Below are 25,921 nucleotides of genomic sequence, written 5' to 3' on the forward strand. Positions count from 1 at the left end.
CCAGTAACGTATAACAACTCTGTGTTAGTAAGGATAGCACTACTGATGTGTACAGAACAACAGAAACCTAAGAGGACCCTCTAGATTCAAAATGGAATGAAGTAACATAGATAACATTACAACATTAAAATCTCATGTGTATGTCGCTTTGGATAAAAGCGTCTGCCAAATGGAAAATTGTAAATTGATATAAAAGAGCTTGGCATGGGTGGTATCGTGGCAAACAGCATTTCCTTTGTCCTTGTTAAAAGGCAACTTGGTTCAAGCAACTAATATTTGATTATTATATTATATTATATTTGATATTTATTATAAATATTGTCTTTAAAGGTCATTTTACGCCTATTGCTGTGACACAATTATTTCTACTGGCTGTATAATGCAGCCAATAGCCAATAGAGTCAAGGCCAGCATGGTCGATGTATATTGAGGACAGCAAAAAATGCACAAAGAATGATTCAAAAACCAACCACATACCAGGAAATTTGGATTGATGTCTGATGTGCAAGTTTTCCAACTTGCTATATAATGGGGCCTCCAGTAGCCTGTCAAAGCCAGCAGGACTCAATTATATACAAGACATACTGAATATGTATATTTCTTTCTCACAACCCCTAGAGTGACATGATGGTGACACCACTAAAGGTAATAGACAGCCTTCAGAGTTGTGTGGTGTATGTTTTGTGATTGAGTCCTTGCGGATTTACCTTTTAATTCCTTCATAAATATATTTTTTGTTTTCACATTGTATTTTGCATGAATACACGTTGCAACATATAGCAAACAGTATGCTCGTCAATATGGTTTTTATTTTGAAGGTTTTGACCGGAAGTCATATGTTTTATTGTGGGCGGTTTGATTTTTTGTTTTGTTTTACAGTCACTGGGTTTGACGCAAAAAATACATATTAATTCTAAATTTAAGTTAATTACACAAGTAAATAAATAAAAACCTAATGAGGGAGAAGAAAATAAAACTAACTTTACAGTGGCCTCAAGAGGAAAGGAGGTTTGGTCTTAAAAACAGCTTTGTGCATGAAGGATTTGACCAGCAGTAAATTACACTGACAAATAACAACAAATAACACCGACAAATAACATCTTTTTTAATATAGAGCCAAAATAATGTAATCTCTCGGTGTGATTCCAACCTCCCTTGACGCCGGTAGGTGAAACAGAAAGCAGTGGGTCAGCGTGTCACCATGACGTCATGTGCCAATACAGGAAGTAGCCAAGCATCTGCTAGCCCGCTCCGCTAGCTAAACAACAATAATGAAGATACGAGCAACATAGTTAATCAACGAGGCGATTTAAACGAGTTTGCGTGCCATATATACGTGAATTAATGTTGATGCTGCGCGAATCGGTTAAAAAACGAATGTTACCAATATGGCAAAAGCTGTCATGATCATCATTTTATCAGTCATTTTCTTGGCATCGAAGGTAAGTTGAAAGAGGAAATAAGTAAAACTCGTTCGACGTTAGGAAACGACAGGCCTAATAGCTAGACTTTAAATCGACAAACATGTTATGGCTGCTGTGTTTTTTTTTTACGTTGTACCCAAGGCTTTGAGTACGGGTAGTCAGCTGAAACGTTAGGGTAAAGTAGTTTTAACATGCCATATTATATGAGGAAGACGGTCGATACAAGCTGCCCAACTGAAAACACCATTGGCGTCAGCGTTCAACTTTCTCTTTCAAACCAAACTAGTTTTACCGACAATGAAATGTCTGCGGTGTAGGAGTGATACAAGTTTATCAATTTCAAGTGAAACAAACGAAAAGAATGATCGATTTTTATCACATAAGTTTCACAAGTCTTACATTTCTATGACAGGATGCACCTGCTTGCTAGATTTTTCGTTTATGGATGACATTGTTTTGCTGTAAAATGAATGAAATTAAGTATATTATTCAATTAGTACATGTGTGTAAACTAAAAAAAAACAACAACCCAGCTAATGAGGGATAACGAAAGTCTACTGGAAACTTCAGTGATGTCATCTTCGTGGCTTCAAACGACTTGAAATGTGTGACTTAAGTAATTTCTAATCTGCCATACCAAGGTTGTTTACTCAAATACTCCATTTTATGTTGACTTTTACAAAATGATATTTGTCTTCCAACAGATAAACTGCCAAGAGGCCATCTTGCACATTTCAAATGGAAGTACAAGTATGGAGTACTGCATTGTTCACAATCACTCCTGGACCCCCCTGTCAGAGACTCTCGATGCTGCTGTAAGTTGTTCCATTAAGCCTTTGGATAAGCTTTCACAGTCGCCATACTACATCAGCTAATCAATATCCGGGCAGGAAACTAACCCTAAACTAATGGATCCCCGTATTCTTCAGCCACTTGCACTGTTTTACCAGCCCATATATGATTTTTAGGATAGAAAAGAACCTCCAGATGTCAGAAAGTGGCAGATGGAGTAGACAAACTTTAGATGAACTTTAATAATCCCTATGGGGAAGTGTGGATCATTACCACCCACAGCCAAAATGTACAGCCTGTTGGTCGAAGATGTGCCACCCTGATTAATATGTAAACCAAAAGGATTGATGAATGAAGGTGGAACTTATAGGGGGGTAATGAGGTGACACTAAGGAAGAAAACTAAGGAAAACCCCTAACTGTTACATTTTCAAATCGCCACTTTTGTCTCTTTACTTTTGCCAGGCGCTGTATCCGCTGGTGAATTTGACATCCACTGTGCTGTGTGACACCTCTGGGGTGAGCCCAGAGGCGGTCAGGGGCAAAGCGCTGGTGGTGATGAGAGGGGACTGTGATTTCAGCCAGAAAGCTCTCGTTGCTCAGGGCCTTGGGGCTACAGCTTTGCTCATTGCCAGCAACAAAACTTTGGTAGGACATCTACATTTATCTTTACTGTGTTTATGGATTCAGCATGCAGGAATGTGATTTTACAGTTTTTTTTCCTTCAGGATCTCAAGTTTTTGGATACACAACTCAGTTTACCACTTTCCTATACCCATTATGTCCTGCTTTTTTGTGTTGCCCTGATCGCAACCCTAATTCTAAAGTATTGGTCAAGATGCACTGATCTAACATGATAGAGACACAGAGAGAAATTAGGGGGCTGGGGTGGAGGAAATGTCACGCCAGCAGAGTAGATTTGGAAATTCCCTTCCAAATATAGATTTTGCCATGAAATCAAATCTGACTAGACGTCACTCAGTAGAGCGCATACTTCCGCAAACGCTATACAGTTGTCAATATATGCTAGTTCCACATGTCGGATTTTCACCAAAAGTTAATCATTTCTTCCATGCCCCATTACCGACTTGTTTCACATCAGGAGATGCACACATTTTCTTGACTGGACCTGAAATGGGACATGAGATGTACCTATTCAATTTCTATCCACTTTTAAGCATTTTATTTTCACTGATTATCACAACACCACATGGTCAATCAGCTCTATATCTGTTCAGTGGCCATTAGGGCCTCCCTTCTACCACTGGACCAAGTTTTGGAAAAATTGTACAGACAGAACAGGGCGAAAAAACATAACCCCCGTCCAACTCCGTTGGTGGAGGTAATTATCTATTTCTATCATGATGTTCGCAGTGTCAGCTTTCACTTATTTGTTTGCCTTTGCTGCCCATAGGCTGTAAAATGGTAAGAATTTATGACTTTGTAAAGCTAACAGGTATTAAGAGAAACTGGTAGAATGGCAAGCAAGTTAGCTATACCAATATAAGTACCCAAATGGTGCCCATGGAAAGTGCCATGCATGTAAATGACAACAGCTACACCACAGGCTAAATATGTAGTTTTTCAGGTCTAACCTAGGTTTTTTTTCACCTGGTTCCTCAGATCACTCCAACAGCCAATGAGTCAGAGTATGCCAAGGTCCACATTCCCCTGGCTCTCATGAGGTACAGGGACTTCCTGGATGCACAGCAGGTCAGTCAGCTGTTTCTTTACCTCCTTTGGTGCAGATGATATTACACTACTGAATGTGTTCCAGTGTAGTTCAGCAGAGCATGGTCATGCCACTGCCACTGCTTTGGATAAATACATCCACCAGCTGGCATATGTTTGAAGAGTGGCTTCTACATGTTGCATCTACAGTGCTCATGTGTCTTTTTAACAAGGCACTGAACAAGATAAATTCTTATCTCAAGTCATGACTGTAATGCTCTCTGTTGCTTTCTGTGTCACAACATGTTGATTGTTCGTTTTAAATGTTTATAATGTATGTTTGTGTCCGCAGGTGTTTGGTGAAGGAATGCAAGGGAGGCTGTATGCGCCGCCTCACTCCAAGATTGATCCAAGCATCATAGTCATGCTACTGATTTCCATTTGCACTGTTGCCTTGGGAGGCTACTGGAGCGGGGCGTGTGAGAGGTGAAATATTGCAGTTGCACATATGTTAGAGGACTCAGCGTAACTCCCTGTTTACAATGAGTTCTCCAAACTAACACTATAACAACACTGCTTCTTGTATCACCCACAAATAATCCCAAGAATATGTGCGGATACACTAGACATATGTCAGCATAGTGGATTAGTGTGGGCTTTCCATCAGTGTCACAAACACTGGGCATGAAACGCATAAAAAAAGCAAATAGATTTCATGTTTTTCTCTTTCTGGCAGAGACCAGTTGAGCAGCGGTGCGGCGGGCGGAGGAAAGGGTGAAAGCAAAGCAGACAGCGGAGACATTTCCCTTTACTCTCCTCTCAAAGTGGTTATCTTTGTAGCCCTGATGTGTGGGATGCTAGTCCTCATGTACTTCTTCTACAATGTCCTTGGTGAGTGGGACCAAAAATTGCTCTCAGATATTCTAAAGGAGTAATCATTTCTGGTGTTTTTCCTGATGTGTTTGTGTCCCTTTTTTTCCCCAGTATACATCATTATCGCCATATTCTGCCTAGCCTCCGCCACAGCGCTGTTTAGCTGTCTGGACGCAGTGATGGACAAGCTGGGGTGTGGCACTGTGAGGTGTGAGCACAACTCTTTAAAAACATAGTTATACCCACATATATCTTTGTCACAAGTGCAGGGGCAATATAAAATAGCAGATGGTCATATTAGACCCATTATGCATTAGTAAACGTCTTCCTGTAACACATTTTATTCTGAACCCTTTTCTCTATGTGCTTGGTTACTTTGAAAATCGCTATGGCTAAACTTTTGTTGTCTTCTCTCCCTGACCCGAAGTTGCTCTGTAAATAGCTGTGTCTGTTTCCCAGCCAAACAAGACAGCCATTATGGTTACATTGAGAATTGTGGAAGATGTGACTCAAGTTTGTGAACTGTTGTCTTCTAACTCCCAACTTACCATGTCTGTCTCTGAATCACACTGTGGTAGGCAAACCTAAACTCTTTGTGTGTGTCTGTGTCTGTGTCTTTCTCTAGTTTCTCTATCCGAAATTGTACCTTCTCTGTGAGGTCTCTCATTCTGGCTGCAGTGTGCATTGCCGTAGCTGTGGTCTGGGGAATCTACAGGAATGAAGACAGGTACTGTCTGGGCAAACACACACACACACACACACACAAGCATCATCTTTCTGTTTGGCACTCACACTCACATGCCAGCACCACCCCCCCACACAGGGGAATGGCGTGGGTGGAAGAACAGGAAGTGTTGCTTGGTGAAAACTGTCTGGAGTGTTTTAAACACCCAGACCGCAGCAGTGCTTTTGCTCTTGCAACACCCAGTTCAGCGCTGCCAACCGACTGCTTGGTTGTCTATTTGTGAAAATGAAAAATGTAGGTAGCCAGCTGAGAACCCAGCTTACCAAGAAAAGTATTTGTGTGGTATTTTCATGTCCTGCCAGCATGGTACATGCTATTTGGGATGCTATTTATGTCCTCACGGTGCCTTAGCCTCTGTCTGTGTGTGTTTAGACACAGTCTTGTGAACACAACAACTCAAGAACAATACATGATAGAAACTTAATTCTTACACCACAGGTTCCCCCTATAGAGTCAATGACATGATTAGATTTTGGAGCACCTTGCTGGATAAATTTGCATATTAATGAGGAAAAACTGCTCTTGAAGCTACTATAACTCCTTAATGCTTTAAGATATTGAGTTGATATTAATACCATTTACTAGCTATGTGAAGACAAGTATGTTGACATAGAGATATTTGCTAATTAATGCATTCATTAGCTTAATTAATGACCTCATGTGCATCGCTGGTTATGTTTAATATATCATGGTGATTATGGCGGACATTGGACTTTAGGCAGCTCAGTTGCCTCTTGTTATTCATAGTGGTCGGTCAGTGCAGCATAGACGGAACTTGTTATCTTCTTATGAACCTATTCAGACAATTCAGTCTGTGTTTGTGAATATGAAGTCTTTCCCAAAGCTACAAACATGGGACGCAAGAGTCTCCTCCTGCTGATGACATTAAGAGGCAAATCCTCAAGCTGCTCTACAGACAGTGAATAGGAGGTGGATTATGTGGACTTGTGATGTAAAACCTCAAACAAATTAGAGCTGCAACGATTAATCGATTAACCGATTAGTTGTCAACTATTAAATTAATCGCCAACTATTTTGATAATCGATTAATCGGTTTGAGTGATTTTTTAAGAAAAATAAGTCAAAATTCTCTGATTCCAGCTTCTTAAATGTGAATATTTTCTGGTTTCTTTACTCCTCTGTGACAGTAAACTGAATAACTTTGGGTTGTGGACAAAACAAGACATTTGCGGACGTCATCTTGGGCTTTGGGAAACACTGATCCACATTTTTCACCATTTTCTGACATTTTATAGACCAAACAACTAATCGATTAATCGAGGAAATAATCAACAGATTAATCGACAATGAAAATAATCGTTAGTTGCAGCCCTAAAACAAATATTCACTGAGCATGCAAAGTTCGTTTCATATTGATTCTCAGTGATTCAGCTCTAGACTTTGTCTCATGTTTATCAGCAGAAGGTTTCCTTTAGCAAAACGTTATTACTGATCATGTGGGAGACTTGTTGTACCTCCTTCCTATATCCTCCTTCCTGTATATAGTACAAATACATTCTTATTACACATTTATATAATTAATTAATACTAAAATACTAGCTTGAATTTATTTGATAATGGCAGGATGATCAGATTAGATGATGCTCCAGTTTAAAAACAATCTCAAGTACTGATCTAAAAATTATCGAGCCTACACAATGAGGTTTGTTTGTTTTTTGTTTTTTTTTTCAATTGTGGTCTTGATATACTGAGATTGTTTTGGTTTTGTACTTGTAGATGGATCTGGATCTTGCAGGACCTCCTCGGCATTGCCTTTTGCCTCAACTTCATGAAGACCATCTCACTGTCCAATTTCAAGGTACCTTTAAACTGACACCTGATGCTTCACAATTCCTCTCCTCCTCTCCTCCCATGTCTTCCTCCCATCTTCTCCCTCTTGCTCTAACCTGCTTTATTGCTGAAGTGAAAGAAAAATATCCTCAGCTCTTATTTCCTATCACAGAACCTGATCCATTGTCATTCACAAGATCACAGGAATATTTTGTTACATCTATTGTCAGGGTACTTTGGCTCTGACCCTTCTACTTTGTACTGGTTACAATGTTGGTGAGCTAGGAATTAGAGCTTATTTTACTATTTCTCTGGATAAGAGTGTCAGCTTAATGTCTAAAATGCAAAATGTCAAAACCCCACTATAATGCACTAGAATTTGACTAAAGAGTGTCTGAATATGTAAAACATAAGGAATGCTTGTAGTGTGTTGCATTTATTTTAGTGTAAATTATTTTCATATAATTTCTATATCTATTTTCTGCTGCCCATATTGTGTCTTGCACTGTCCCCATCCTTAGTCCGGTTGTCCTTGCATCACCAAAACAAATCCCTGTACATACTGTCATGGCAGTTGAAGCGATTCTGATAAAACCCTTGTCAAATAAAATATTTGAAGCCATATTTTTTTTTTCTTAGGTCTGTAATCGACTACTGCTGATATAACTCACTCGTATAACTTGTGCCTTTCTCCATTGCCTCACAGATTTGTGTGATTCTGCTGAGCCTCCTGCTTGTGTACGACGTCTTCTTTGTTTTCATCACTCCTTTCTTCACCAAGGTATGAAATGCTCTAATCCATAACAGAATCAACGATATTCTGTATTGTCTTTACCCCCTAAGATTAGCGGGGCAAAAGGTTGGGGATTTCACACACTCAACGCTCAATGTTAAAAAGAAGATTACTGTTTTCCTGCCTTTTCCCAACAATATTTCCTCCTTTTCAATTCGTTTGTATCCCAAATTTTAAAGTCAGGTTGCAGCCAGGTGACATACAGAGATAAACAAAAGAATGTAATGGAAATGTAATGACATTGTATATAATATTAAAAACATTGGTGCAAAAAGTATGATATACAAATGGCAATGTACACAACAACTACAGATTAAAACCTATATGCATTGTATATGCTATATGCAACAGTGTTATCTTCATGTATTTCACAGTTCAATTTCTCTATTCTGGTGCTGCAGAAGGATGTATGGTGGTTTTATAGACTGTAGGATATATGATATGAATGCACTGCATGCTCTCCCTTTCTCTTTCTCTTTCTCTTTCTCTCTCTCTCTCGCTTTCTCTCTCTCTCTCTCTCTCTCTCTCTCTCTCTCTCTCTCTCTCTCTCTCTCACTCTCTCTCTCACAGAATGGAGTGAGCATCATGGTGCAGGTTGCCTTGGGCCCTGATGCATCTGGAGAGAAGGTAAGTCGTCACTCCCCTGCATTGCTTCCTGTGTTAAAGGGGAATTCCACCAACATTGTCTCTTACGTTGATATTCTGTATTTTTAAACTGTCTCCATGACTTTTCAGTTGGGATTGTTTAATAAACTCAACAGTCACTTTCCTGTACCTACATTTAACCTTCAGAATTATAAAGAAGTGAAACTAGACGTTTTATATTTGTTGGGTAATATGACTCCCACTAAAGTTTTCTTTGAACCACCACAGGTCTTGTAATTTGATACTATTTTAGTATTGCATTTTCCTTTATCTTTAGTCATCAAAAAACAACCTTGGTTTCTTGGAAAGTACTGGAAAATTGTCTATTTTTGCAGAATAACAACCTAAAAGCCGACTTTGGTATAATTCCCCGTCAAGTTTGCACTGGCTTTATTAACAACCTGACTGATCTGGACTGCTGTGTAGTATTTGCTGTTTCCCTGAGCTGACTGATAGACCGATTGACTAACTGTGCGTTGGGGTTGGGTGGGCTCTGTCGTAGACGCAAGGTAACATGGTGGAGGTCCCCGCCGAACCCCAGGCTCCCTCTGAGAAAGTAAGGCCTACCTTGTTACCCATCCACTCCATTTTGTACATCCTTGGGCGGGTGGGGAGGGCTGGGGTGCTGAGAGGCGTTGGGGTTAGAAAGATTCTCAGGAGGAGGAACTATCTCCAACTTGAAAAATGACAAGGGAAAGTTTTGTGATGTACTTTTCTTTTGTCTTTTATATTCTATCCTATGTAGATACACACAGATTTAGACACTTTCAGCGCTGCCAGTTTGTCTTAATAATTGGTTCATTCTGAACATGTTATAGTCGGTTGACAGCAGACATAATAAAACTCCTAAAAATTGACATGAAATACAGTTGACAGACTAATAAAAATGCCAAATAGGTGTTTAGATTAGACTGACTGTAAAAAACGCGTGCTTTGAATGGAAAACAAACTAATCTACGAGTAGGGGGCAGGTGTGTACCCCACTAGCATTTTTTTTTTCTTGCTTGTTGTCGTGTGTGTATCTATAGTGTTTACTATAGTTTTCTTTTTCTCTGATATGGGTATCAGCCTCCCCTGATAGCCATGTGAAAACAGGCACTGAAGCAAGGGAAAGAAACAGTCCAAGTACTTAGACTCTCACATGATTATCAGGAGGGAGCTCATAACCTTTTTCGTGTTTCTTACGTGTGTTTGAGAGCTTGTGGGATGTAGTGTTTTGATTGTGTTTCATTTTATTTAGAAGGACCATTTCTACTTTGGCAACTTGATAACTGTTTGTCTTTTCTGTCTTCAGGCCTGTTGTATCTCACACATTACATGTTGCCTGTAACAAACTGCATATACATACAGTATACTCCTGAGTGTATGTAATTTGTCAGAGGCAACATGTGCTTTGTATGAGGTTAGTGTTTTTAGGGCTTTTCATGGGCATGGATTTCATGGGCATTATCTCCAGTCAAGCTGAATGAGTTTGGGAGTGTGTGTTAGTGTTGTTGCATCATTGTAAAAAAGGATTTGTCCTTCAAGGGGTTTGTCTGTCTTTTTTCCATCACCAGCACTTGTTACATTGTTGGGGGGGGGGGAACTTTTCTGTATTCACATTCCAATTAACTGAAAAACACGGCATTGGCATTGTTACCCTTTCTTATTGAATCTTATTCTTCTTGAGTGGTAGCTGTATGTTTTTCACCATGCAGTTAGAGATACACATGGGTTTCAGTAGGGTTAGGGTTTAGGATAGCTGAAGCAGTTTTTCACCTAGGATTTTTTCCAGCAGCGGTGCACATACAGTATGTTTCACAGGGGTTCTCAGGTTTACCTGTGACTAGATTATGTGCGTGCACGTGCGCGGACGCGCACACACACACACATATATGCACGCGTGCACACACACACACACACACACACCTGTCTAACTAACATCCAAAACTTTGAATTTGAAATAAACAAATAAATAATCACTTCCTATGAAACCAATCAAATAAAATATAAAGAATAAATCAGTCCCTTAGATCAGTGACAGTAAACTAGCCAGGCGATTAGAGAGCACAGTTACCTCTGTCGTTCGTTGATAATCTCTCCTTCTCTAGCAGGCTGTTTTCAATGACTCCAATTTCCTGTAACTTTACCTCAGCTGATTTAGTGTCATACAAGTTCCATCAAAGTGGGACAGTTCAACACGCAGCTGAGATAAGAATCAGAGAAGAGTAACAAACATTATAGCAAGAGATTCCAAGAGTCTATTCAATATATCCAAATCTGTATCCACCAAACAGTGTTTGCTACGTCTTTGAGTCTTTGATATGAAGTATAGAGATTGAACTCCACCACGGTTGCAGTGTAAGGTACTAGCTTATGTAGACTATGAACAGCACTGTGGTTTTCAGCGTCTCTGCTGTCAGATTATCCCTGATTGAGTGAATTTAACACAAAGCACAGTGCGCTATATCGTCGTTTGATGTCATTTTAAGCGAGCGAAAACGTTTAATTTTTATCAGCAGTTGCCGTTCAAAGCGAAAGTAAATTAAAACCCAGGCAGCATAAACCCAGCTGTCATTCAGTTTCATGTGCTGATATAAACAGTAGCTTTCAAAAGAACAATTTTCGACTGATTCTAAGGTAGAGATATTGTTTGATTGGGCCTACAAATGAATGTGGCTTAGTTATGTACGTTTCAAACAAACCTCTGTGAACTAATGGTCCATTTGCTTAATAGCAAAACGTGTTATAGCAGCAGCCCAAGAGATTCAGCAGATTCAAATGCTCCATATTGAGGAAACACTGGCTGAAGGATAAATTTGGATGTGGCAGGTGAAGAAAAGTGACAGACTGAGACTTAAAATGTCACGGTATACAAATGTCATGGTTTAACTCACCTGCCTGGTTAAATAAGTGTTAAGAAATGGATCTTGGTTGACTCTTCCTGTCCTTCCTCCTCCTCAGCTGCCGGTCGTGATGCGTGTCCCACGGTTCTCAGCCTGGGCTCAGAACCTGTGTGGGATGCAGTTCTCCATTCTGGGCTACGGAGACATCATTGTTCCAGGTGAGCTAAATACTACACCGTCAATGCTAACTTCCACATTTCAAATACACAGGCAGACTAGGATAGCAAGCAAGTCCTCACTGACAGCAAGGTCAAGATTTGATTTATTTCCTCTGGTTGTTTTCCTCTCAGAGTTTGAGCTTTATGACTAATTGATTGGTAAATATTTTGAATACAAACAACAGTGGCAGCTGTTGTCCAGGTCCTCACAACAAGGGACATGACACATTTGAACTATACAGTTGAACCCTGCTCCTCCTCAGTTCTTCAACTGCATAAAGGCAGTTTTTCAGATTGTGTAGTAAATACCTAGGTACAGACTGAATACACTCTCATAGAAATGTAGTGTACCCATATGTAGCCTTCACCAGTGAAGCACTATGTGTTTATTGAACTTGTGTGTGGATGTGTTGGATGCACACGCTCATAGACAGTTTTAAACTGTATTGATATTTCAACATCTTAACCACAGCAGTCCTGATGTTTTGCCTAATGCCTCTATTAAGGTGGAAAGACAAGAAGAATAGAAGAAAGTAATGCCCTTGCATATATATGTGTATACAGAGAGAGATCAGGCTGTATTAGATGTGTGTAATTGATGTCACTGGCCAATCGCAATGGGTGAGGAAAGAATGAAGGTCTATTTGCTAACTACAGTGTGTATGGCTTTCACTTGGCATTTAGAGAGCCCGAATCAATTATGGCCAACTAGAGCAAGGCAAAATGGCTGCGCATGTGAACTGTGACACAGAGTAAATGAAATTCTAACGTGATGGAAAACCTCACATTCTGCCTCCTCATCGGTCCAACAGGTCTGCTAGTGGCCTACTGCAGCAAGTTTGATGTGTGGATCAACAGCACCAAGAAGGTCTACTTCGTCAGCTGCTGCATAGGTAGCTCACAGCACAACTACACCGCTACCGAGTTCATTTACATGCACATCATTGTTCAAGATACTCAAATATTGAGTCACCACATGCAAACATCATATTTGTTTAGAGTAATTTGACTAGGGTTTTATCCTGATGATGAGAAACTGCAGTAAGGTAACTGAGAGATACTAAAATTAGTGGGAAAACTGAGCCAAATGTACATCTTACCCAGTTTACTGTTGTCGTGAGCTCAGGCTCCATGCCAATATTACAATATTGGTGGTATTGTATAGCTCAATGGATAGTGCCTTAAATATATATTGATATTTTTAGAACTTATTTCATGCTGCACATATTCCATAATCTTTTTGGTATACTCTCATATTGTAAAATTTTTTCATTTGCTTTTTTTCTTCATCTCAATAAACTTTACTGCTGCTATGCTGCACACCCACTTAAAGATGTAATTCATATCTTTTCGTACTTTTAATGAATATTTTTCCTAACGTATTCTAGTGTTGAAATTGTTGTTTGCATATGTTTATATGACCCTCTATTGCTATAGTCTTGTTAACACTCGATTTGTCTTGTTATGTCCTGCTACTGTTTGCAGCTGCACAGGTCTTAATAGAGAGCCTAAGTCCCTCCCCTTCCGGTGGACCACCATGGGACCTTATTTCAGAAAAAATATGTACGGTAGTCAATGGCGAGAGACAAATAATTGTTTGATCCCTTTTGAATTGTGCCATGAATTACACATATGATGTTTTGTCAATTTAAAAGATAATTTTGCAAGTTAAGAAAGTCACAGTTTGTCGTAAAACTGTTGAAGTATAAGACTGTGAAAATACGTAATTAGAAAGACTACACACCCAAAAGTCGCGTAAGTGACGTCATAACTTTCTCTCTCCACAAGCTACCCAGAGCCGCTGAAGCTAAGTCCCTCTCAGATAGCAGTAGTATTATACACAACCTGGAAGGTAGACAGTAAGAACGGATTTAAACTGGTTTAGGATAGTTTTAGTACAGTGGGCTAACGTTAACGTCATGCCTGTGTGTTTCCTATGTTTCGTTCCATGTTGGTGTTGGTGACATATATTGTGCGAGACGAGAGATGTAGTTCACTGAGCGGTTTCACACAAAACGAAATGTTACTTTACTGTTTTACGACAAACTGCGACTTTCTTGACTTGCAAAATTATCTTTTAAATTGACAAAACATCATATGTGTAATTCATGGCACAATTCAAACGGGATTAAACAATTATTTGTCTCTCGCCGTTGACTACCGTACATATTTTTTCAGAAATAAGGTCCCATGGGGGACAGCAGAAGGGGAGGGACTTAGGCTCTCTATTCCCCACAGGGATCCTGAAACTCTCATAATATTTTATAACACTGACAGTATGCTTATTGTAAATGCAGACATTCCCTTTGCTGACCACTAGGTGTCTCTGTTCTCTCCCCCCATTCTCATTCCAGTAGTTTACTCACACATCTTCACTGGATTCAAGTTCTATGAGTTTACCACTATGTGTTGCATGGTTTAACTTGTCTCTCTCCGTGTGTGTGTGTGTGTGTGTGTGTGTGTGTGTGTGTCTCTCCTGTGTGCCTCTCCCTGTAGCCTACCTGGTGGGAATGATAGTGACATTTGCTGTGATGCTGTTGTCTGGGATGGGCCAGCCTGCCCTGCTCTACCTGGTGCCCTTCACCCTGATAACCTCCGCACTGGTGGCTGCATGCAGGGGGGAGATGAAGCAGTTCTGGGCAGGAACCACCTATGAGGTGAGAGGACCAGGAAGGGGGTTACAGGGAATCCAGGCAGAGTTCATTGCTTTGTTTAGTTCAGTCATGTGTGGAAATGATGTGAGCCCAGTTGTGATTGTGAAGTTCTAACGAAAAAAACAGTTTCTGTCTGCAACAGTCTAAAACCTTAGTGCCGCTGCTTTTTAACTCACTGCATGGTCCTCCATGAGTTCCTCAGATGTTTTTCAGCCTTTAAGTCGTCCTAAGATGATGTGGAATAGAATCCTTCATTGCAGTTATTTTTCATGAAAGGTTTATTGCTTGACAGTTATGACTAGGCTTTATGTTATGTTATGTTATGTCATGTCCTGTTTTAGCTGAACACTATGTTACCCACAGCTTTTTCACTCAACTCCCTGCAGCTAGAGGTACCCAGTGGTTTCAGTGGGAAATGTTAACAACCCCCTCAGCACCATTCTCAACATTGACCTGACCTGTATTCAACACAACAACTGTAATCACCATTATAGCTACACTACGCTTCACAGTTCACTATATCTCACGGTATCTCAATGCATGGGGCAATTATGACGATATGGGCCCATCATGGGCTCCTCCTCACAGGGCCAGTGTGAGATATTCAAAGACATCACTGTCCACAAATAGACCCAGAATGGACCCACAGTGGCAATATCTGAGAAATGTAGGCATCCCCTTTTACTAAAATCTCACTTCAACTATGTCGCCATGACATGTCTCAAGATGTCTTGAAAAACAATGTCAAGCAGTGATAGAAACTAACTTTTCTGCCTGTATCAGTCTAGAAAACCCTTAAATTCACCTGCCACTTGAATTATTTAATCTAGGTTTTATCTGGGTTTAATCTAGGTATTTAATCTATTACTCTAGGCTTTTAGATTAGAACAGGACCTCCAAATTGCGGCTAGAAAAGAAGACAAACTTAGCAGCCAACCAGCAGTCTTAATTTCTTGCCCTGATTTCAAGACATCTCAGAACATGCAAATTCTTCAGACATAGTTGCGTAGGTGTGTGAATGTGTGTGTGTCCTTGTGTGAGAGAGAGCAGGTATGAGATATGAAATTCTGACCTGACTTCATCTTCACCAGGTCTTGGACTCATCCAGGGAGCCTTTGCTGCCAGGTGTGCTTCCCTCCACCCCAGACCTGCCCCTGCATCTCTCTTGCAGTCCTACAGTGTTGCTTAATGCAGTGCCTTTTCTTCTCACCAGCTTCTTTTATCCCCTTGTCTTTTTCTGTTGACATTTTAACTCCTGATTTCCAGGGTCAATACCATATTCAAAGTTATGGTGAAAAGAACTCAGGAGAACTGAGTTGTACTGTAAAGTGTGTGCAAACGAAAACCACTTGCAGTCTTCCACATAGCGTTTGGCGTTAATTGACCACTAGGCGTCGCCAGACTATTGAAAATAATCATTCAGTTGCCCTGCATCTCATCTGTCTTGATGAACTTTTCAGTCACGTTCCAAAGTGGGCTCAAGAGCTAAAGCCATGGCCCTGGAATACCAGCTCCGTTCACCATTAACTTCATCTCTTTATTTCTGCAGTTTGTTTTATTTGCTGTCTGTTTTGTCGTTCTCTGCTTTCTCCACTCATTTGTCTTTTCCAACCAACCAGAATTAATACTCATATGACTCCATCCTTCATGCAATTACCAAGATGTTAGTGCTCTCTGCATGCTGTTGCTTAGAGTTAACCTTGGAGAGCTGTGGAATGGGTTATGTTATGCCTGCTGTTTGGCACAAGTGTTTGTAGATTGTCCACTGCTACATAGACATTATAAGTGTGAAGTCCATCTAAGACAGTGTATATATGTCTGTAATTAGTATTGAATGAACAGGAATATTTCAATGTTTTTGTTTGCTTATCTACTTGTCTTACGTTTTTTTTCCATAGAGGGAAGAGCTGACGGCTCCATAGGAGGAGAAAGCTGCTGACTTACACTGATGAGCAAGGAACCAACTGCTGGAGTTTTTTTTTAACAACTGAATATGAACATTTGCGAGGCAAGGGAAGTACTTTATTGATCAGCAGCGATTTTTAGAACAGTATGGGTTCATTTTGACTGACATGAGTGGCCAGGAGGCTATATTGTTCAGGTGGCCGTAATAAATACTGTGTAGATTTGACAGAGAGATGCTTTAATAGTTTGAAAGGCTTGTTTGTGCCTGAAAATGCAGGGTGTTAAATTTGGTTAGGTTCAGGTTCAGAAAGCTGTAATGATTTTGCCTATACACAATGCCTTGGTGATGATTGCATACAACAAAATGAGAAAGCACTTTATAATACTTAGCTTGCCAGTTATTTTATGGGTGGGGGTGGGGGTCAAGTTATTATAGACTTGTAGCCAGAATATGATAACGTTTTGATAACAGTTTTGGGGTTTCTGTGTAACCTGTTTGTATAATTGAATCGTGATTTCTTTCATTGCCTTATATTAAATGAACAACTTATTTCTGTTTTGATTGTGAGGTTTTTGTATTTTATGCGCATCGTTGTATCATACCCTATTGAAGCTCCATTATTGCCACAGTCAGACTTGCCCCCACACCCTGTGGGTAACCTTTACCACAGTCCCACCCATCAAGCCTGACGGGTTTGGAAAAATACCCAAATACACTGAATCTTGCTGTAGATAACTTGCACAGCACACATTTGTAGAGAAGTGGTGATTTGTTTTTTTGTGTGCAAAAAAGCAACCCCATAAAGCCATTAGAAAAAACTATAAAAGTGAGGTTTTAAAAATTACTAATGGGGGATTATATGTTCTGTGAAGTAGTTAGAGGCCAGATTGAACCAAGCTTTAATCTAAAAATAAAATGGGGCTGATATGACATCCATCTCTGAATAAAAGCCTAGCTATCACATTTTTTTGGAGAAAGGGCAGAGAATTTGAGTGAAGGGTAGAAAGAGTTAGAGTAACCTTTAACAAGTTACAAACGAGAGAAGTGCACTAAGGTTATGGGTGGGGTAAGGCAACATACACTAAATGGGCTTGTGGTCAGGTCAGTATTTGCTTTAGTCAGGGAGGGAAAATGTCCCTTCGTATATGTCAGCCCTTTCATTAAAAAGGTCTATATGAGCTTTCAAGTATTGGAATTCTATTATAACTATTATAAATGATCACTCTGCAGCCATAGAGGGGCCTTGACAGAATTCTCCTTGCTCCCTCTCACTAACTGGTAGGTTATGTGGAGTTTGTCAAACCCAACCTAATGGAAATCACCAGAATATTTCTAGAATAGGAATTTATAGAGTCTGTGGTAGGCCTACTCAGTGGTGGGTTTAGAGTGACCTTATAGTATGGCTTATGGCTTTTTTGTCTCATAATGTATCACTATTATAGTCCTGTATTATTCCAACAATATACCCTGATAGGGACTTATAGTTTTGTTGTGATAAGTTAATTGTATTTTATCCGTCTAAAATGTATTATTGGACTACTGCTCTTTTGTTATGGCAGGCCTGTGGAAGAAAGCAGCAGACTGGATGAGGTATAGTAATATTTGTGACTGAATCTATTTTCTTTCATTCCAGACAGTAACCATTCACCCCTCTTGGAATGACTCATTTGTATTTCATCATTCACTCATTCAGTCACTATAAATAAAATCACATGACGGTTGCGGTCAGTAAAGACAGGCCTAATTATAGCAAAGTAAACACACACCTGTAACCGCATCACAGTTTATTTAAATATTAATACGCTAACCGAAAATCACCTATAATAACGGTACTTGTGTCGCTGAGCGATATGTTTAACTACCCAAGAACTGCTTGGACGAAGAATAACATTCACTTTTTAATTGTTTAATTATTATTTATTGAACCTTCTTAAAAATAACAACGGTGTGTCGTAAAAGCAATGCCACAAAACCCGTCATGTCTAGCTGTTCTCCTATCACTGTCTGTTGTGCTATCACTGGATCACTGTAAAGCACAGTTCTCGTGGTGTATTACTTAAACAAGAGAGCAAACTAATTGGGTTTTCAGTAGTTGTTTGTATGTATTGCAAACTAATACAAAACGCACATGTGGTCCATAGCTCCGCCTCGGTCATGTGATTGTGTGCTGGCTGACTCAGCCAGCTCGTCATGCAGCGTCAGTCTGGAGTCGCACAATTATGAAAAAGCAACCTTCCGTTGGAGCTGCAGCCGAAGCAGATTTCTCCAACGTCAACCGGGCTTTCCTTCCAAGGCTAATCGAGAACACCGCCGATAGATGGATAAAAGCCACGACACAGCTCTTCCTGAGTCTCAACGGTGAAGAGAATGGTATGTGATCGCCACGGAATACCTTCCTGTGGTTTTGTATTCTTGTTAAATTGCACTGCTTGATGTGAGGATCGTCGTGACCGATTCGGGGTTTTGAGTGGCAGGTCCCCCCATGCATGCTGCCTGCCTGTCAGACACCCAACCATGATCTGTGTGGCGTGTCTACATTTTGGGTGACTGTGTGTCTGTCCAGCTAAGATACTGCTACACATATATATAATTAGTAACGTGCGCAAGGTGACACACTGTCTAGCAACAAAACCCAAAAATCACACACTGGTGTAACGTTAGCAGGCTAAATAGCTAGCTTGCTAACGCTAAATGCTAGGCACTTAACCCTGGCTAACTAGCTAGGGTAGCTAGTAGCTGGCTATCTGGTTATGTTAGCAGCTATTTTCGCCAACATTTTAGTCATAAGACAACAAAAACGAAGCCCCTGTCCTCCAGATAGTCTGTCATATTGAATAGGAAGTAGAGTGCAGTTCAGGCCAGCTGACACTTGTTTAGGACACATTTCTGCCAGCTGTCTTTGATGTCGGACAAGACACACGCTGTCATTGCCCGTAACAAGTCAATGCCACCATGGGTGGCTGCCAAATCCATTTAACTGAATGTGAAAGCCTTTTTATTCTGCCAGTGTCTGGAAAGTCAAGTGTTGCTGAAATAGTGTATTCATTTTTTCAGTTTTTTCCCTGGCGACATAGACGACTATACGCCCATTCATGGCTATTTGCTGTGTAGTCAGTGCAAAATGTTTTAGGCCTACATATTGCTGGACATTAGTCACAGCGTGAATTGCCAAGTTAAAGGTAGTCGTTTCCCCTCTTCCTCTCTGTGACAAGCATGGGTCCCTCTTTATTTTCCCAGATTTATTGGTTTGCACACAGTTGTGAGTGAATGGAGAGAGATGATAGCAAAGGCTGTGAGCCAGATTCAAACCCACAGTGTTGCATGTACATGGTATGTGCCTTAACCTGCTGACCCACCAGAACACCCTGGGCCTGTCTTTGGTCTGCATGCAAAACTGTCTTATTTCCCAGAGCAGTAGCCTGAGTCGGTCACATGCGGCAGCTTACCCCTGATGAGGGGCTGAGCGTTGCTGCTGCCCCAGGACTGGACAGAGAGAGCAGAGGGGAGCAGGAATATCAGGAAATGCATGATGTGAACTGTTTCTGTTTTACTAAGAATCATTAGATTAGTCAACTGATTTAATTTGTCATTGTTGGGTAATTGTACCAGCTAATAGATTATTATTGCAAGTCACAGTTTCTTATGTAATGGCGGATGGTGGAACTGGTGTTCCGCTTGAGCCGAGCCACTCTGTGAGCCACTAGCAAATTGTCTTTGCATCACTGTGTCGCGCTCCAGCATAGACTCTTGCATGAACTGTGTGTGTGCATGTGGCGCGAGCGTGCGTGCATAACTGCATGCGTGTTACCCTTCTGTGTTTTTAAGTGTGTAGAGCGACTCTGCCATGCTTCCCTGAGCTCTCTTATCTCACGCACTAATCTACTCTCACCACACACACACAGGCCCAGTCGAAGATGACTGATAAAGCTTTTCCAATGGCTCTGGACTGGGTAAAAAAAAATTCTGTCACAGTCTCAGTTTGTTGACTTTATGAATGGAGCGCTCCCCCCGTCGTTCTCATCCAGCTGACCCCCACCACTCCCGCTCTCCCCCTAGAGCTGTGGCTCCTGGTTTGTGTGGAGCTCAGTCACACGGCTGAACGAGGTGCGTGCCGGACTACCCAAAGAGCACTGGAGGGAATAGTGACTTAAGATATCTCGTATCTCTCATTCTGCTATTATTGTGTAATCTGTTCGGAGAGAGCTTTGTATGTTTATACTTCTATAGTCGTCCCCCTCAGTATTATTTAAGCAGAGAGGTTTAGAAGCAATAACGTGGGACCGTCCCTGCTGCTATCTCCTATCCCATAACTGGTTTACCCTGGGTTTACATAGGCTCACATAACTATGAGTACCAGATGTTAGGGGGGAGAAGGTGTCATGTGTTCTACACACTACTACTGTAGGTTATACAGCTGCCAGGAGGCAAAACTCAGGGTGGCATACTAGCATTGTATTGGTCCGTGCTGTGGAGCCTGCCAGAGCGATGTCCAGAGGCACAACTGGGCGAGCTGGAGAGCGATCACACTTTGGTCCCATGACAACATGAACTGACTTTATCTCCCATGTGCCGGCTTGCAGGCATCCAGCCCTACTTAAAGGCTATGGTGAAAGGATTTCATTTATTTAATGAAGTGAACTGTTTTCACTTCATTCAACATTCATATGTAGCCTAAGCCTAGTTTGTGTAAATTATAAGATGTAGCAAGGATTGCAAATGTATTAGGCCTGTCTGTGTCAAAATAGCTCTTGCTAGTGTGTGAATTATTCTCTGCTAAGGAAACGCATGTAAAGGCCTGCATTGACAGCATTATTTTTAGCGCACTTCTTTAGATCAAGTGTTGGACATTGACGTTTTACCACAACAACTTATTTTTGGCACTGCTTTTATGATACCTTAAAGAACAGTGTTGACACATTTATTGGTATTTTATAGCACTCTTGTTCTCTGTCATTAATTACAGTTGTAAACTGTATGATGGTAACTCCATCATACAGTTTACCAGCATACTTTTGACATTGATCAGAGCAATCTATGTTCAGATTTGAGGTGCACAACTTTGATATTGATTAATGGCCAGGCCAAATTTCTCCCAGTAAGAATTGTCACTGCTCAAATAGTTAGATGTGTTATCATTGTTCATACATGGCTTAATAGTCCCATATGTAATTTGTGGGCACAAAGTTCAGAGTTGTTCTATTCCAGACTCTGTGCTAGGGCTGGGCGATATGGTTGAAATCAATATCATGATAATCATAAGGATTTTTCTCGATATCAATATATATCACGATATGGTTCATGTATGCAAAATCACGTTAAATAATCAAATGAATGTTCATCTCATTGAACCGAATGGTAACATTAAGTAAAATTTGCTTGTCATCATCAATTTAGACAGCAGAAATGTGTGTCACGATATCAAAATATCCTCATATCATCACGATATGATTCCACTGAAAGACGATAAACGATAATATTGAATTATCGCCCAGCCCTACTCTGTGCTCATTTCTTTATGGGACCTGCATGTACCAAGAGAGGTATTATGTTTGTTCTTACTGCTGTTCCTTTATTTCATTTAGGGCCTATGGTTTGTTCAGCAGCACTCCAGTCCTGCAGGCTTTTTAAGTACTTAAACTAATGGCATTTCTAATTTAATTTTTTAACCTTTTATCTAGGGAAGAGATTTGCCAGGCAGGGATGCTTTTTCAGCACAACCTTGCATCACATAGTCACACACATTCACACCTGGGAGTTGCACTGTACACCTACAGTTTCCCACTAATTTATTTGATTATAGAGATACACAGGGGAGAGGAAGGAAGGTTATGACATGGAAAAGCAGGTCTAGAGTGGGACTCAGACCTATAACAAGAGCCTTAGCTCACTGTACCATGGAGGATGCCCTACATCTGTATTCATGCTCATAACTGTTCATCCTGATGCCATTGGCTGATTTGTTGTGTTTAAGAAACAAGCCTGTATTAGAAAGTCACACAACTAGACTGTTACATTGCATTACATGGCTTACAATTACTTTCTATTGAAACCCACATTTTCAAAGCAGTTTTTCTCAGAACCCAAACCTTATTTTTGTAGGATATAGAGCAAGCCATAATCTAGTGAAATGTATGGTCTATGTGGGTTACAAACTTAAAGTATTTTACTTAACCCCCATTACATTGCATGGAATTGGAAAGGCTTTGACACCATAACACAACTAGCACCCTTTGATACCAATTTCTGTAAACAAATAAATAAATAAATAAACAGATAAATAAAATAATGGACATGCATTTTAATCTTCCCGCTGCATTCCACCTGTGGGTCCCGAGTCCCAGCCCAGTCTTTGAGAACCACTCCTCTCTTTGGCTACTTCTCACACTAAAGTGCTGACCCCATGGCCTCCACTCATTCTAATGTGCAAGCAAATTGCCAAGCCAGATGTTATCTCATCCCTTATTGCGTCAGACTGGGCTGGGGGAATGACAGGTTGACCAGCCAGCCTTGTTATATTGTTGTGAATAAAGGACGGGAAAGGAAGAGCTCAGTGGAAGTGGAAGGGCAAGTTCCTCCGAGTCCAGTTGAGTGTGTGTGTGTGTGTGTGTGCGTGTGCGTGTATGTTGAGAGTTGAGGCTAAGGTAACTACAAAGATAGTATTTGATCAAAATTGGTGTCTGCTCCTAGAAACACATTCACTCATACAACTTACTTGTGTGTAGATGCTCACAAACAGGTGCAAACACACACACACACACACACACACCCTGTGGTTCCCCGTAAACAACCTTACTAGCATCGTAGATTGTTGATCCAAGAGAGATGGAAAGGTGGAGTGTTTTATATCCTACAGGAACAGAACGACCATAAAACTGCATTGCGTTGGAGCTCAGAGAGAGAAACCAGAGAGGAAGAGGGAGGGAGGGAGGAAGTGAGAGAGTGAGAGTCTGTGTGTTTTTGGCAGGGGCTCTAAAGCGCTGTAGTCTTTTGTTTGCCTGACATTCTCAGGTACCATGGTTACAGGTTAGCAGAGCACAGTCCTGTTATAATGTGCTCATTAACACTTTGTTAGATTGCGCTTGATCTAAATGAGAGAAGCTAGTTAGCAAAGGCATTCATCCATAGCCTAGTGAGCTACTGTAGACCTCCAGTAAGTCAAAGTGTCTGGTCAGGACAAGGCAATTTCATCCAGAAATTAGGTTCTGGATGTTTGCTTGTGGCACACGACCTTTGTCATGTCCTGCCTTGTCGTTTTAGTCAATTGTAAATGAGTTTCTCCATTGAAAGCATACTCAATCTGGACAAAATATCATATTGTTATTGTTTTGACAGATATGCCAATTTCAGTATGATTTGTGAAATATTGTTTGTGGGTTTTTACGTACATTGCCTTTTGAAGTGGTTACATACATTTCCTTTTGAACACTTTGAGTAGCCCCGCTACAATGGCAGGCCTATATTATGGCAACACATTTACCTGTTATATATATTGCATTATGTGGTTTCCTATTGGATCTCCCATTGATCACTAATTTCCTTGCATCATATAACTGATTAATTTATTTGTGTTGTGAAATTAATTAAATAACAGTAAAATTGCAGCCATTGTGATGTTAATGTATTGTTTCATATTTTTATTATTCATTATTAGTATGAATTCAGTATGTTGTTGAAGGCACTCAAGGACCCCGAAGTAGCCTGAACTTGTCAGATTCAACAAGTTTCCATTAGGGATGTTAATGATTAATCGGCGATCGATTAATCACCGTTAATAATTTGATCGATCAAGCATATATTAAACGATAATGTACGGTATGTGCTATTTCTCACTTTTTTCGGAAATGATTTACCACCACAAGGGCGCAATTGAACTTTCACCGCCTATACAGAGGAAGAAGAAAGCCAAGCAAGTGGTCGGAAGCATTACACCCGAAAAGACAACAGTGTTAATTGTAAACGTTGTATACAAAGTTGAAATACAGCACATCTACATGCACAATGAAAGAGAATGCATTCCCCCGGCTGGCGAAGTTGGCGCGACACTTTTCGTGCCTCCGGGGAGCTGTTCCCCCGGAGCGTGTGTTTCAGCGGATGGACTGACTGTCACCAGGCTGCACACTGGACTCATCCCTGACCACGTAGATACGCTCTTATTCTTAAATAAAGCAGTAGATTGTCGTGCCATTGTTTCCAATAAACTGTGGCAGCGCCACAATATCGGCACGGCCGGCACAACATAAACAGTTAATCAGTGTATAGAAATTGATCTAAATTGCTCTGTAGTGCGTCTAATGTGCGCATCACGTCATGTCTGTCATTTGGCGATGCAGTAGCCATAGAGATATAACACTAGAGGGGACATTACGTCATAGACTGTGGGATAATCGCCATCTTACCTGGGTACAGTTTACCAGCAACTGCAACAGCCAAGAACCAATGCGACCCGAGAGGCTGGCATCACTTTCTACATGTCAGTACAGAGTAGAAAGGAGAGACTATTTTATATACTAGCCTATATAACACAGGCAACTACAAAAACTACAAAATGCTAGCTGTTAACCTAGTAGTCAGTTGCCAACGGACAAGAATTCTTACTATTATTAACCTGACAGTCCGTCTTCTTCTGACAACGTTCGTAAAAAATTATAAAAATTCCACAATTTCTCCGAACTCGCATGTGTTGTAACGGTAAAGAGTAACTTGATACTTTTCAACGCTGCTCAACACTCAGAGATAGTTAACATGAGTGCAGTGCAGAGACTTCATTGCATATTCCACCAATCGGGTTCCGTGGGACACAATGTAAAGACAATTTAAAGTAATGAACCCTAAAAAAGTACATTTTCAGCCTGTGGGAAACACTGACATCCGTTGTCGGGGGTCCCAACTCTTTTGAATTATGCTTGGTTGAGTAGGCCTAAAGACAGCTGTAAAAACACGCATTTTATATTTTATATTTTCTATGTCAAAAGCTGTTTTTTACATAATGATTAATCGATTAATTGGTCATTAACGTGACCAACGATTGATTAAGGACATTTCTGAAAATTAGCATCCCTAGTTTCCATACCAGATGGAATTGGAATAGGTGGTACAACATCCCAGTTGCATAAAGCTAGTTTAAGACTAGTCTAAGCCTTAGACTGGTCTTACATTCTCAGGTTGGACTAGGCTAATTAAGACTGTCTGTTACTTAAATATTACGACTGACTTATTTTGAAGTAGGAAAGTTAGCTACCTTGCCCCTGGCTAATCTTGAGTTAAGAATTTTGTTGTTATGGCAACAAGTCAGCCTGTCAGAGCGGGAAGTTTAAATACTGTAGCTATTTCATAAAGGATGGCAAATCTTTGTTTTTTGGAAAGAACCTGAAGAAGAGTGAGTCTTTAGAGACAGAAACAAACCATTAGAGATATACAACGATCAAGAAGTAGTAGGAACAGGTAATGTAAGTGTCTATAGCAAGTTTGACTTAAGGTCATATTTAAGTCTAAGACTGGGTCTATCTTTATGCAACTGGCCCAGCCTAAAATGTTGGACACATGAAAATGTGTTTTAGCAAGGTCGGACATTGCCACCAGCCAGCT

At 40.5% G+C, this 25,921-nt stretch overlaps 2 protein-coding genes across 4 annotated transcripts in view; both read left to right on the forward strand.

Moving 5' to 3' along the window:
* The first annotated feature begins 1,223 nt into the window (after positions 1-1,223).
* On the forward strand, positions 1,224-16,886 carry LOC139646569 (signal peptide peptidase-like 2A). 3 transcript variants are annotated; one of them, XM_071522471.1, is made up of 17 exons: positions 1,224-1,442; positions 2,129-2,239; positions 2,681-2,863; positions 3,839-3,928; positions 4,239-4,372; positions 4,623-4,777; positions 4,871-4,967; positions 5,385-5,486; positions 7,242-7,323; positions 8,002-8,076; positions 8,659-8,715; positions 9,236-9,289; positions 11,677-11,776; positions 12,589-12,669; positions 14,273-14,433; positions 15,522-15,555; positions 16,329-16,886. In XM_071522471.1, the coding sequence occupies exons 1-17, from the start codon at positions 1,389-1,391 to the stop codon at positions 16,367-16,369; spliced, it is 1,611 nt and encodes a 536-aa protein (XP_071378572.1). In that variant the 5' UTR covers positions 1,224-1,388; the 3' UTR covers positions 16,370-16,886. The 3 variants fall into 3 exon arrangements, with proteins under 3 accessions (XP_071378572.1, XP_071378573.1, XP_071378574.1); XM_071522472.1 differs by lacking the exon at positions 15,522-15,555; XM_071522473.1 differs by lacking the exon at positions 9,236-9,289.
* Positions 16,887-18,556: 1,670 nt separating this feature from the next.
* Positions 18,557-25,921, forward strand: part of LOC139646573 (transient receptor potential cation channel subfamily M member 7-like) — a 44,963-nt gene continuing 37,598 nt past the window's right edge. The window contains exon 1 of the mRNA XM_071522479.1: positions 18,557-18,706. Coding sequence (XP_071378580.1) covers positions 18,704-18,706 — 3 coding nt within the window. The 5' untranslated portion in view covers positions 18,557-18,703. The remainder of the gene's footprint in view (positions 18,707-25,921) is intronic.

This window comes from Centroberyx affinis, unplaced genomic scaffold (assembly GCF_046629955.1).
Source record: "Centroberyx affinis isolate AG114_WGS23_722 - 3 ecotype Tasmania unplaced genomic scaffold, CSIRO-AGI_Caff_v1 ptg000993l_1, whole genome shotgun sequence".
NCBI classification, from domain to species: Eukaryota; Metazoa; Chordata; class Actinopteri; order Beryciformes; family Berycidae; genus Centroberyx; species Centroberyx affinis.

Coding starts and splice junctions, on each gene's coding strand:
- LOC139646569 (XM_071522471.1), top strand. CDS start 1,389: ATGGCAAAAGCTGTCATGATCATCATTTTATCAGTCATTTTCTTGGCA. Junction 2,240..2,680: donor CAGAGACTCTCGATGCTGCT/GTAAGTTGTTCC, acceptor TACTTTTGCCAG/GCGCTGTATCCGCTGGTGAA. Junction 7,324..8,001: donor TCTCACTGTCCAATTTCAAG/GTACCTTTAAAC, acceptor ATTGCCTCACAG/ATTTGTGTGATTCTGCTGAG.